General features: G+C 42.8%; 1 protein-coding gene across 3 annotated transcripts in view; it reads right to left on the minus strand.

Moving 5' to 3' along the window:
• Positions 1 to 8,473, minus strand: part of GRHL1 (grainyhead like transcription factor 1) — a 56,161-nt gene extending 47,688 nt beyond the window's left edge. For all 3 annotated transcript variants that reach the window (XM_067544780.1, XM_067544779.1, XM_067544781.1), the window contains exons 1-2: positions 7,664 to 8,473; positions 1,914 to 2,100 (exon numbers count right to left, since the gene is read on the minus strand). In XM_067544780.1, coding sequence (XP_067400881.1) covers positions 1,914 to 2,100; positions 7,664 to 7,683 — 207 coding nt within the window. In that variant the 5' untranslated portion in view covers positions 7,684 to 8,473. The remainder of the gene's footprint in view (positions 1 to 1,913; positions 2,101 to 7,663) is intronic.
• Between the last annotated feature and the right edge of the window lie 3,742 nt (positions 8,474 to 12,215).

Consider the following 12,215-nt stretch of genomic DNA (forward strand, 5'->3'; position numbering starts at 1 on the left):
TGCTGCGTAAGCATGATGATATACTGCACCTTTACCTGACAAATGCAAGCTATTTAAATTATATTGGAAACGCCTAATTTTTTGTAATAGTAATTATAGACTGATGACAGAAAACCCTAGTAAAAGCAGTACTTTTCTAAATTGCTTCCAATTAAAATCTTCAAAATCCAGTGGTTTTTAAGTAGCATAGAGATATAAGAGAGCCCCAGAAGAACACAGGTCAAGATTTTCTGGAGTGACTAGTCATTTTGAGAACCTCCATTTTTGGGTGCCTACTTTAAGACGTGCTAAAAAGGGGTCCAATTTTCAGAAGGCAGGTGCTCAGCACTTTCTGAAAATGAAGCCCTTTATAGGTGTCAAGTTGAGCACCCAAAAAGCACTAGTAACTTTTGAAACTCTTGCTGTAAGGCTTTCTTAGCAGCATTTTCAGAGTTAGGCTAGTCTTGGCTCAGAAGAAAAAAATTTAAATTTTTCTACAAAAACCTTTATGGGTGGAAGCCCCACTAGGCTTTAATTTTCTACTCCAGACATCAGAAGCTCCCACCTGCCCCTTTAACTTCACCTCAGAAAATGACAGATGAAGTCTTCCAACATTTTATACTTTTTTCACATGAACATCCGCCTTCCCCAAATGTTTCATATAGTCCACAGAAACCCTGTATAGGGAAGGAAACCCTGAATAAAATACCAATGTCAGCAAATTCTTTGCACTTCACTAAAAGCTCTTCACTACAGCCTCCATCAAATTTCTCTTTACAATTTTTCACATTTAAAAATGGATTTAGCAGATTAAAGTCCTCTGACAGGAAAGCCTTTTCAGTGCCATTACAAGAAGCACAGAGGGGTTTAGCTTTTTAAGGCAGAAAGCAAGCTTTCCTACAAGTGTCTCAGTTATAATTATATTTACACCAATTATTGTGTCACAGGCATTACAGACTAAACTAAGCTCCGCATCAGAGATTACAAAATACTTACAGATACACACCATGCAGTTTTATATTACTGTAAAGCTTGAAAAATCAGTTCAACTCTTAATAATAAGCATGTTCTTTGTATATGACAAGTGTAGTAGTTCTAAAGGCTGGAGAATATATTTGTGATTGTCAATAATTAACAATGCTCTCAGTGCTCTTCCAGACACCAAATGAAGACAGGATCTATTTGGAGGATCAAAGCAGGAACTTACTCCTGCTACATCGGTTCCATAAAGACAGAAATAGAAAAGATAGCAAAATCCAGGGAAAGGAAGAATTTGTTTTGGTTCACTTGTTGTGTGCATCCTGGGAGGGGTAAGTCTTGGGGAGGGACTTTGAGAGCAGAGGGAGTGTGATCTGATGAACAAGAATGGGATACCAGACTGAGATAAAGGAGTAAGGCATCCAGTTCTCAGTGAAAGTAAATGGGATTCAGGCACCTGGCTTTCTTAGGCTCCTTAGAAAATCCCAGCCTAAAATCTCTATTCATATTATTTATATTATGGTAGCACCTGTGAGGCCCAGTTGTGGTCCAGAATCCCATAGGACTAGGCACGGTATTAACAGAACACAAAGACAATCCTTGCTTCACATATTTATATTCATATACACACACTCCAGCATTTCAACCAGTAACTATTAAAAACTGCATCCTGAAAAATGTGAGTCGGTAGGCTACACAAGTACCCTGAGCTATTACAAAAAATTCCAGAACTGATTTCTACTTAGCTTAAAATAAATCTATTGTTGGAAAAATCAAAGTTTTTAATTTTTTTTTTTTTTAAAAGAAGAGTTAGAACCAGAAACTCAGACTCCTCAATTGCACTATCAATAGCAACTACACAAACAGCTACTTTACATTCCCTAGCAAATTATTGTTTTATATGCAGGCAAAACAAGTGCACCTTTGGCTGTGAAGTGTTACTGGTGCCAAACTACCTTGTAATAGTCATACAGCAATCCCAAGGCAGCTGCACTGTCTTCGTCACCATTGATGCTCATCATGGCTTTGGTGGCCGCTGTAAGGGGATTTTCAAGAAAGGACTTCCAGGCTTCATCTTCGCTGGTGTATGGACGCCTCTGGGAGTAGAGAGAGTCATTCTGAAGAACCAACACGGGTCTTTTGCTTTGGTCATAAAAAATATGAATCTTTGTTACAATGCATCCAAAAAGTATATAATAAGCAAGTTTCACAAATTCTGTAACTCTTTAGAATTAGCAGTCAGGTTTTCACTGTGTTAATATTATGATTTAATGTGACACAATGGTTAGTCAACAGATCAATACTAGGAATCCGATTCTGATCTCATGTATGTCAGCAGAAATCAGGAGTAACCTCACTGAACTCAATGGATTTACATGACTCTAAGTGAGATCACAAAACTGTTGAAGATGATAACTGCCCTGCGAGCAAATATTTGGAATCCAACATAGAACGCTAAAATTATTTTGAATTTATTAGCCTAATAGCCACAGGACTATTAGCATATTACTAAACAAAATGGTTAGGGTATTGTAAAGCAGTCGCTTGCTACTGATTCATTCAAGCTCTCTCTTCATGCTTTGTCATGCAGGACTAGAGAGTTTGTATTAACAAATACCTCAGTCATGTTGCAAGACAGAGTTAACTCTGCTTTTCTATGTCTTACAATTCCCTCAAAGACACCTTATTTAATCCTTGGGGTATATCTGAAAGTTATGAAAAGCTGCTGATTACCTGTATGCTATACATGGAATGTAGCCAAAGGAGACCACAGATCAACAAGGCAGTGCAAATTTCTGGCAATAGAAGCCCAGCTATTTATTGTATGTTTACCATTGAAATAACCTGGGACAATGTCTTGAGACACAACCCCAGTGGGCTACCAGGAAAGATAAGAAAAAAAACCCACCACAGACCCACACTTTGGAAAATAATGAAAAATAATTAGATTTGTTCAAAACATTTTGTTCTTATTGTGAAGGAGAAAACTCCAAGCACACATGGGTGGAAGAGGGGAAAGATGGTGTTTGCAGCACACAGTTTTATGAGTCTAGATAAGTTAACATTTTAAAACTCAGTTTTTAAAATTTAGGTTCCATCCACATTGGTCAAGCAAACAGTGTTTAAACCAAGTTAGCCTGAACTGGTTTAAAACCAGTTCAAACAGTTCTTCCACCCGCAATGTGCACGGAGCCCTAGTTGATGTTTACTACAGACTTTGGACTCTTTGTTTTTCAGAAGTTGAAAGAAAAGAAAGATACCATCAATTTTTTTTTTTTTTAAAAGAATCCCCCCCCTCACACAAACACACACACACACACACACACACACACACACCCCAACTAAGAAAAAGGAACAACTTTTTTTCTCAATCTTACTCCCAGGACTATGCAGAGATTGAAACATATTAGAATATTGAAGAAGTGAAACATTACTGACATCTTAATAAATATCCCGCATTTATAACTCCTTCCATCTAGGAAAATTACTAAGTACTTTGCAAACTATGGATTTGAATCTGTAAACCCTTACTCACTCAAGTGGGCATACTGACGTCATGGGGACCACTTGCATGTTTTAAGGGCAACTCATGTGAGTAAGGGTTTGCAGGTTCTGGATGAAGGGGGATTTATACAGATACATATACATAGACTGACATACAGCCACTAAAAAGGAGCCATCTCTGGTGTAGAGTCGCAAATTGGCACAATGCAAATTGCCCAACAATGGGAAAAGTTTGAATTTTCTCCAAGGACACAGGACAAACACCCACTCACTCATATGGAAATGACAAGGGATTTTTAGATGTCCACACAGAATGGATCAGATTGAGTCACCTGTAGTAACTCATCTTATCCACCTTCTGGAAGTTGAACTAAGGGCTGAGTCAACCTCGCTTGGCATTTAAATGTGATGTTCAGTCCCCTTCAGCAAGGTGAGAAGATTCACATGGAAGGAAAATTAATCTAAACGCAAAAACATTCAGAACAAACTGAGCAGCCTACTATCTGAAATCCAGTAAACTCAGAAACTACATGTTTTTTGTAAGCCTCGTCTCTCGTTGCAACACCCAAATAAAATGCACAATTGCCCTAAAGGTAACCTACCTCCTCTAAAAGGAGTGTAGAAAGAATTATCTTTAGAATTATCAACAAAGTGTAGGGTTTGGCAGTAACTCAATCCCTTAACAGGATTACAGGTTCTTTTAGGAAAAAAGAGAACATTTTTATAAAAGACAGTCAGACATGTGTTTTTCTGACGATTGACCTGCGATGAGTTTTAGATTTCGATATGTCTATTGGCACAGTGATCTGTGCATAAAGTATTGGATGCTATTAGCAAGTTTTGGAAATAAATCTTCTATTGTTCATTTAAATACTTCAAATGAGTTGGTTTGTTTTCTGCTTGACCGAATTGCAAAAAAGTGGGAAAACATTACAGGAACGTGCGTGTTCTCTGTACTGTAGTGATGGTGTAACAATAGCACAGTCCTGATCTATTATTTTTGTAATATTTTTCTACTTTTTTTGTGTGTGCAATTTGTTCATGCACTAGAACCTATTATTTCTGATTCTGCTAATCTGCAAAACCAATAATTCTCACTCTCAAAAGAAAAAAAAAAAACTCATTGTCACAATCCATTTGCTAGCACACTCTCAACAGAAGAGTGCTTTTTATTATTTGTTTTACACAGAATGTGTGCTTGGTGCTGTAGCAAACAAACAGAGAGATAAAGGCAGTCTCTGTCCCAATGAGTTTACAGTCCAGAAGACAGAGTGAGGTTTAGACATGGGGGGACTGTTAGGCCTCGTCTATCTTAGAGAAATGCTCAACAAGATTCCCTGTGACACAGAGGGCCTTAGTGAGGCCTCCCATTTTTTAGACTATTCCTTTTACAAAATAGCATACAGTCCACTTACTAGAATAATAGGACAACTTATAAAAGACCCAGCCTACAATTGTCCAAGTAAATGAACAAAGCATATTTTATGATGCATTGATTTACATTTGCTGCTGGTTTATCAAGTCAAAAAATGTAGTCATTTGTAATGAGTCTCCAGGTCAATCTTGAGAACTGACAAGGTTCTCTCTCTCTTTCTGTATTTATCTGGCACCCATCATCCTATTATTTGAGCACCTTGAACATTTTGAATAAGTATTATTGTTTGTATTATCATTGCACCAAGAGCCCTAGTCATGAACCAGGACACACACCTAGATACACAAACAATGATAAAAGTTGCCAATTGAACTCAAACTGATTTGCAGTTAAACTACTAGCATCCAACACTTTAAGCACAAATATGTTCTAATAGAAACATTTACATTTTGCACCACTATATTGTGTTGTTTATAAAATATACTCTAAAAAACCCCAGACATCTGAACATAAGTTTTTGCTAAATACTCTCTTTTGAAGTGCGATCTTATTCCTGTTTAAACAGATAGAGTGTCAGATCTAGAGCTAGTAGTAATTGAATGACTGATGGATCTCAAAGCACTAACAGGAACCTCAAAATATTCTGCAAATATGTACAGGGTCTCTTTGATGATTGTTATACATCCCAGTAAAATTAATTGGCCAAACCACCATGCAGAGATTAAGCATCAGATTAGTTTTGAAACTTCTGACATTATACATACATGCACATTTCTCTCTCAGAAACCAGGGGCATTCCACATGTAATAAAAAGCACTGTTTCAAATATCAAGCATACATTCCAAATTTGAGATGACAGATTTAAAGCACACATTATCTTTTAAAAGTTTGTAAAAGTTATGAACATGTAAAATAGGTCTTGGTGGGGGGAAAAAAGGCATTTTAAATGTAATTTTTAGGTATTGCCCAGTATTCCATATTCTTGAATGGAAAACAACCTACATTATCCATGCTGCAAATGCTACAAGAAATCAAGTAATTCTGAAATATTTCATTGTAACTAACACTTATTTGTATTTAATATTTGCATATTACACATACAGCAAAGACCGGTCCAAGAGTCTGCCTATATACAAGGCTACCAGAGCTCCACCAAAGCACCTACTTGCAAAGAGCAAATAGCAACTGTGACTTTATAACATGTAGGCACAAAGACAAGGTCCCTGCTCCCAAAGAGTTTACAATCTAATATTTTGGACTTCTGATTATGGTAAAGATTTTTGATAGATTCTCCAGCTGACTGCTAAAAACACCAGATTACCTGGAGAAGTCCATTTTTCCAGTAGGGTGAGTTTCATAAAAATCCATGAGATCTTGGATCTACAGTATATAAGCAGCTCCTAGTGTTTTAAAAGACAGTTTTGACAAATCCGTGCATCAAAGTCAAATATTGCCAAAGACCAAACCCAGTAAATCTCTTTAAATTAGAGCAACAATGTTCCAGTCATTAAAAAAGCTAGGTGTGCCTCAAATAACGACGCCCCAGTTAATGCTGCTCTCAGTTCCCAGCCTTTGTCCTTAAATCTTCAAGAAAAGGAGAAAAAAGCGGCCCACACAGCGATTCCATAAGATCCTGCATTAGAAAAGACCATCGAAACAAGTGCTGTGGGCCAGGTGAACGGCCAGAGTCCCCTGTGCACTTCTGAAGGCTGAGAGCCTGGCTCCTCCTGACAGACGCGGACTGATTGTTGCAGCCCTCAGCATTTAAAGAGAACGGGAGGAGGAGGAGGAGGAGGAAGACGGTGACCAACGCCTCAGAACAGGTGTCGAGTTTCAAAGTCGGGCTGTCTTCTCGATAGTTTGATGGGGGGGGAAGAGATTCCAAAAAAAAGAAGTGCGCTAAACTTCAGACACAGGCTGATCCTGGAGACCAGCTGATCCTTCCTCCCAGCTTCCCCCAGCAGCAAGCGGGCCAGTCGAGATCCCAGCCAGGGCTGCACGCAGAGAGGGGCGGGGGACGGATGAGTCCCAAAGATGCGTGCTAAAGCTGGGAGGCCCCTGCAGAAACCTATGGCTAAGTCAGAAGTTCTCCTCCCAGCCCAGCCCAGCCCAGGCGGAAGACACGAGCTTTCCCCCGGCCAGAAATCAGCGCGTGATTCGCGGTTAAAGTCGCCGGGCTGTGACCCGGAGAGCGCATTATTTAGAGAAGGGGCGGGAAAGGTGGTGATAAGCGGGGGGTCTTGGCGGATTTGCCGCAGGCAGCCCGGAGATGCGAGAGCCTGATCCCGGGTCCAGCTGCCGGTCGGAGGCCCGCGCTGCACCGGGCAGGCGGCGGGGTGGACGGAGCGCAGGCGGCGCTGGACTGGCTGAAGTTTCCGTACCTGGCTCCCGGCAGCCGCAGGAACAGGTGCTACGGAGTCTGCCCGGGGAACACGCACCCCCACCCCGCCCCCGAGGGCTCTGCCCAGCGCCCAGAAGAGCCTCCCTGGCTGCGTCGGGCCGGGCCGCCGGGCAGGAACGGGGCTGTTCCACCAAGGGCCGAGAGGGGTGAGGCGCCCGGGCCGGCGACGGGACACTCGCCCCGAACCGCCGGCAGGGAGGGGCTGACACTAGCCAGCCGCGGGTCACAGCAGGAGCCCCGGCAGCTGCCGCCTTCCGCGGCCACCCCTGCTAGGGAGCCGGCAGCGCCGGCACGAAAAGCCCCAGTCAGCCGCTGCTCCCTCGCGTTCCCCGCCGTGCACCCGTCCTGCGGTGGTGGAAAGATGCGGGCAGCAGCACCGGCCCGGCCGGGCCCGACTCTCCCCGCTCGCTCGCTCGCTCACTTACTTGTCGTAGTCTTGTGTCATGTCTGGCAGCCAGCGGGCGGCAGAACTGGCCCGGCGGGTTGGGACGGTGGCTGGCGGCGGCCCGGGCACTGGGGAGGGGGCGCAGAGCAGCGCGCAGCGCAGGCTGCCAGTGCCACACAAACGGGTTTTGTCGGCTTTTCTGGCTAGCTCGGCTCACTCCCCGGCTCCAGGATCCGCAGGTGGATCGCACCCGCCGCCCGCTTCCCATTGGCTCGCAGAACTCCCTTGGGGGCGGGGCCTCAGCCGCTCAACTCCCAGGGAGACGCCCCATTGGGCGGCTCGAGGGAAGGGCGGGGTTTGGCAACGTTACAGGCTTCTAAATAGAATCTCGGCGGCTAGAGGCTGAGACCAAGCTGGCGGGGCAGGTGCCTCTAGAGCCTCGGGCGACCACCAACCTCGGGTGTCCCAGACACGCCTCCTGCCCCCTCCCACGGCAGCAGCACCCATGGGATGCTGCATGTGGCCGGCCGCACCACACAGACCCCCAGAGACTCTCCCTCCCCGTTTGCCCCCCAGCTGCTTCCGCTACAACATCAGCAGCGCCCAGGCCCGAGCTGGAGGAAAGCGGATGATGCGGGTCTTGTAGGCTTATGTTACAACACCGGGGAAAGGCTAGCTACCTATGACACAGCTGGAAGGGGAAGTCATCTAGGTCCTCGGCCTGCTAGACTCGCATTGGCCTCTGCAGTACCGGGCCTAGGACTTGGTCCAGTCACAGCTGAAAGCTGTTTTCCAGGAATAGTTCAGTTTACTGTAACACCTGGCCCTGGACAGCAAATGGCATATAATTCCTTAGGGGCCACCTTTCCTGTTTCCTCTGAACACTAGGATCACACCTCTTATTCAGGGTGACGCTCCTCTGGGCAAGTCATTTCCCCCTGCCGTCTCCCCCCCCAAACAAACCCTGAAGTAGAAGCTTGCTTTAGACCACTTTATAATCTGCATGTTACAAAGCATAGTAAGCCTTTGGGCACATCGCTCTATTTCATTGTGAATAATTTCACAAGCTTATTGACAGTCTTCTGAAAATTTCCCACCAGAGCACTCATGTAGCTCAGGTCTGGTCTGAACAGAATGAATCTTCTTGTCTTTAGTAGAATGTTAAATTGTATTACCTAGCACACCTCTTTAAGGTCCTCTTCTAACACTATGCTAAAGACAATGTTACAGTCTGTGTGGACAGGAATCTTCATGTCAGCCAGTACTGGGTAAATCCTGCTGGGCTCCTGTCTACCACAAACTTTGAACCGTGAACACCACCTACATTTTATCAACTATTTCAGTAGGACAAGTAATAGTAGGTAAATTATGGAAAATATTTGGTGAAAATACAGCATAATTGGATATAAGGAAGCAGTGGACCATCTTTGTTTTAAAAAGAGGGTTATTTTGATCTCCTCTACTAGTATCAACCTAGCATTTTGCCTTAGCTTTCAGTGTAGTAATTTCAGATTTACAGTGGTGTAAATGAGATGGGACAGGAACAACCTGTTACATGGCATCTCACTCTCCACAGAGGCAGCACCCACACTGCCTGGGTGGGGAGGTAAAGTCTTCTCTCCCCCTCCAGCAACCCCTTTCAGCAAACCCAGAAGTAATGCTGAAGAGCTCTGGAGTGGCAGGTTGATCCATCAGAGAGCTTTTGGAGATGGTATCACTTAATGTCCCTGGTGGATAATGGCAAGAAACCCTTTAATGTTAGACACTTTACCAGTATGAAGCTGAGTCTAATTATACATAGGTATGCGTGCACACCTATGCACTCCCTACCCTAAGCCAAACTCATTGATATTGTCATAAAAAAGACAAGAGAATATATAGCTCTTTGGGAAAGGGACTGTTGGTTTTGTGTATAATGGAGCCCCTTATACAAAGACAGTCCCTGACTGGATAAGGTTCCTAAGACACTATTGCAGTTACTGATAAATACATTTCTCTCATTGCACACTGGTTCCCATTCTCCCCCCTCACGCCACCTTAGCCTCATAGTAATTTGTTTTTCTGCATTACTTCCATGTTTAAAAAAATTTAGTCTAGAGGAGATCTAGAAGACAAGAAATGTGTGTGAATCCTGCACATGCTGTCAAATCACACTGTATCCAAATGCAATTACACTCCTCATCACAGACCATTGATAACAGAACTTTTTTGGCACAGAGGAAGGGAAGGTTTAAGACAGAACTAGAACTGCAGTAGTCATAGGTTCAAAGTCTTCTGGGTTCCACCACTGATGCAAACTACCAAATACATTGATATACCCCCAAAAGATGCATACAAACTTCACCTCTGAAACACCATAAAGCTGTCCTGGAGGAGTAAAGGTGGGGAGGCTGCTTGCTTGGGTTAACCAAACACATGGAGCGACAATGCTATGGGTCAAGATGCTTCTGATAGCTAATGGAATTTTAAAAATGTACATTAAGAAGGCCTCTCTCCCAGGTAAAAATCCCTACACTACTTCATAAAACCTATAGAAAGGCAATTCAACCAACCAAAGGAAATATTAAACAAAAGGGAACAAATCCTCACTAAGGGCCTGCCTCTGAAATGTGTTTAGCATCCTATGCTTCCATTGGCTCTTTTGAAACTAGCACTCTAGCAACCAACATTTTTGTGACTGGTAAACTTCAAGACAATATTAAATACTGTAATCTAACTTAGACCCTGCCTTATCAAAGTGAACTATAAACTGCTTCAGATGGTCTTTTATGCCACAAAATAGATGTCTGCTTTATTTAAAAAAAATACATAGAAAAATATTCCTCTTTTGCAGCCCAGAAAAAAACAGAAGATAATTCCTTATTCTCTCTATATAACGGAAGACCTAACTATATAATACAATGCTGGATATTTCTCTGAAAATCTGTGTTGGTTGGTTTCTTATATAGATCACAAAAGCAACTCAAAATTAAAAGGATAGGGAGAGATTTCCAATTTTCTTAGGTGTTGTATATTCTCACACTCCTCATTTTTGTTCTATCTCGAAGTGCCAGGGGGTGCACAGATGCAAATTTCATTTGAGTTTATTCTCCCTGTGGTGTTTATGCATAATCGTTAATAAGAATAAATACCACCATACTTGGCAGACTTTATATGGGTTCAATTCAGGCATGGTGTAAGTGGGAGTCACACTCCTGAAGTCAGGAGTCACCCTTCTTTACACTTGGTCTGAATTGATAAAATCCCATTCAAGTGTCATATATGTTCTTCATTTCTTTCCAAAAAGAATTATGTTTATTTTTAAAACTTTAAATAGAAGTTACTGCTTTTTAAATGGAACTGCTCTTCTTGCCCGATTGATTCACTGATGACAGTCCACTTTAGCTATGTCTACACTTAGAGCCTGGGGTCTGATTCCCAGCTCAAATAGACATTGGCACTAGCTCTCATTGAGCGAGCACACTAAATATAGTAGTGTAGCTGCAGGACCATGGCAATGGTGGCATAGGTTAGCTGTCCCAAATACATATCCATGAGGTTCAGACAGATTTATACTCACAATGGCTAGCCTTTGAGGCCACTGCCCATGCTACTGCACCTACACTACTATTTTTAAGCACACTTGTTCAGTCATAGCTAGCACATGTATGTCTACTGGAGCTGGGAATCACACCCCTCGCTCCAAGTGTACACATAACCTATTGACTAACCTGCCAGTCAGAACCTAGACTTTGTAAAACCACTGTAAATATATCTGCAGTGTCACTAACAGGACTGCATAATCACTGAATGCAAGAGGCTCAAGTGGATTTGTTTGCGATGGGGTGAGATCCTGGAGACATAGTTCTGGTTCTCCACTACCTTGAATCTTAGAGCCATTTACACCTGTGCAAAGTGGTGCATAGCTATACCACTTTGACTGGATAGCATTTTGACAGGACACTTTTTGCCCTGTGTTGATTGGCTGTTTGCTCCAGCCTCCTCTCTCACATATTCCCGGCATGTCACCCTCATTCCACTCTTGCCCTTCATACCTTCTTTATTTCTCCTCTCTGTTCTCCGCTGTCCTGTCCTTTTCACCCCCTTGCTTCACTTTTCCTTCTCTCTTCCCTTGTTTTTCTATTTAGAAAATCCCCTCTGAACTGAACCCCACCCAAAAGGAAAAAAAAAGAAAAATTGTGGAATTTGCCATTTGCCACCATCACACTGACCATTCTGCTTGTGCATAAACTGATCAACCCATTATCTGTCTTTGCCTATTTAGATTGTAAGATCTTCTGGGTAGGGAATGTCTACTACTGTGTTTGTACAGTGCCTATCACAATGGGGCACTACCCTAATAAACAAAAAATAATAAAATGTTACACCAACTTTGGAAAGGCATAAATGCCTCCACAAGGTACAAGGCAGTGGAGCATGAAGCTCAAGGAGCTTTATATATAGTCTGTATGACAACAGAGAACACAGGAAGGATTTCAGCACTCTGTACAGTCTGTCTCCCAAACCCTTTAGTAAAAGCTTCCTTCTTCTTCGTTCAACAGGCCCAAAAGGTTCCCTGTGGCTCCTGGAGCATGGGTTTGGAAGAGGAAGAC

The sequence above is a fragment of the Emydura macquarii genome, unplaced genomic scaffold, assembly GCF_026122565.2.
Source record: "Emydura macquarii macquarii isolate MOO-44397 ecotype Brisbane River unplaced genomic scaffold, CSIRO-AGI_Emac_v2 contig_1027, whole genome shotgun sequence".
NCBI classification, from domain to species: Eukaryota; Metazoa; Chordata; order Testudines; family Chelidae; genus Emydura; species Emydura macquarii.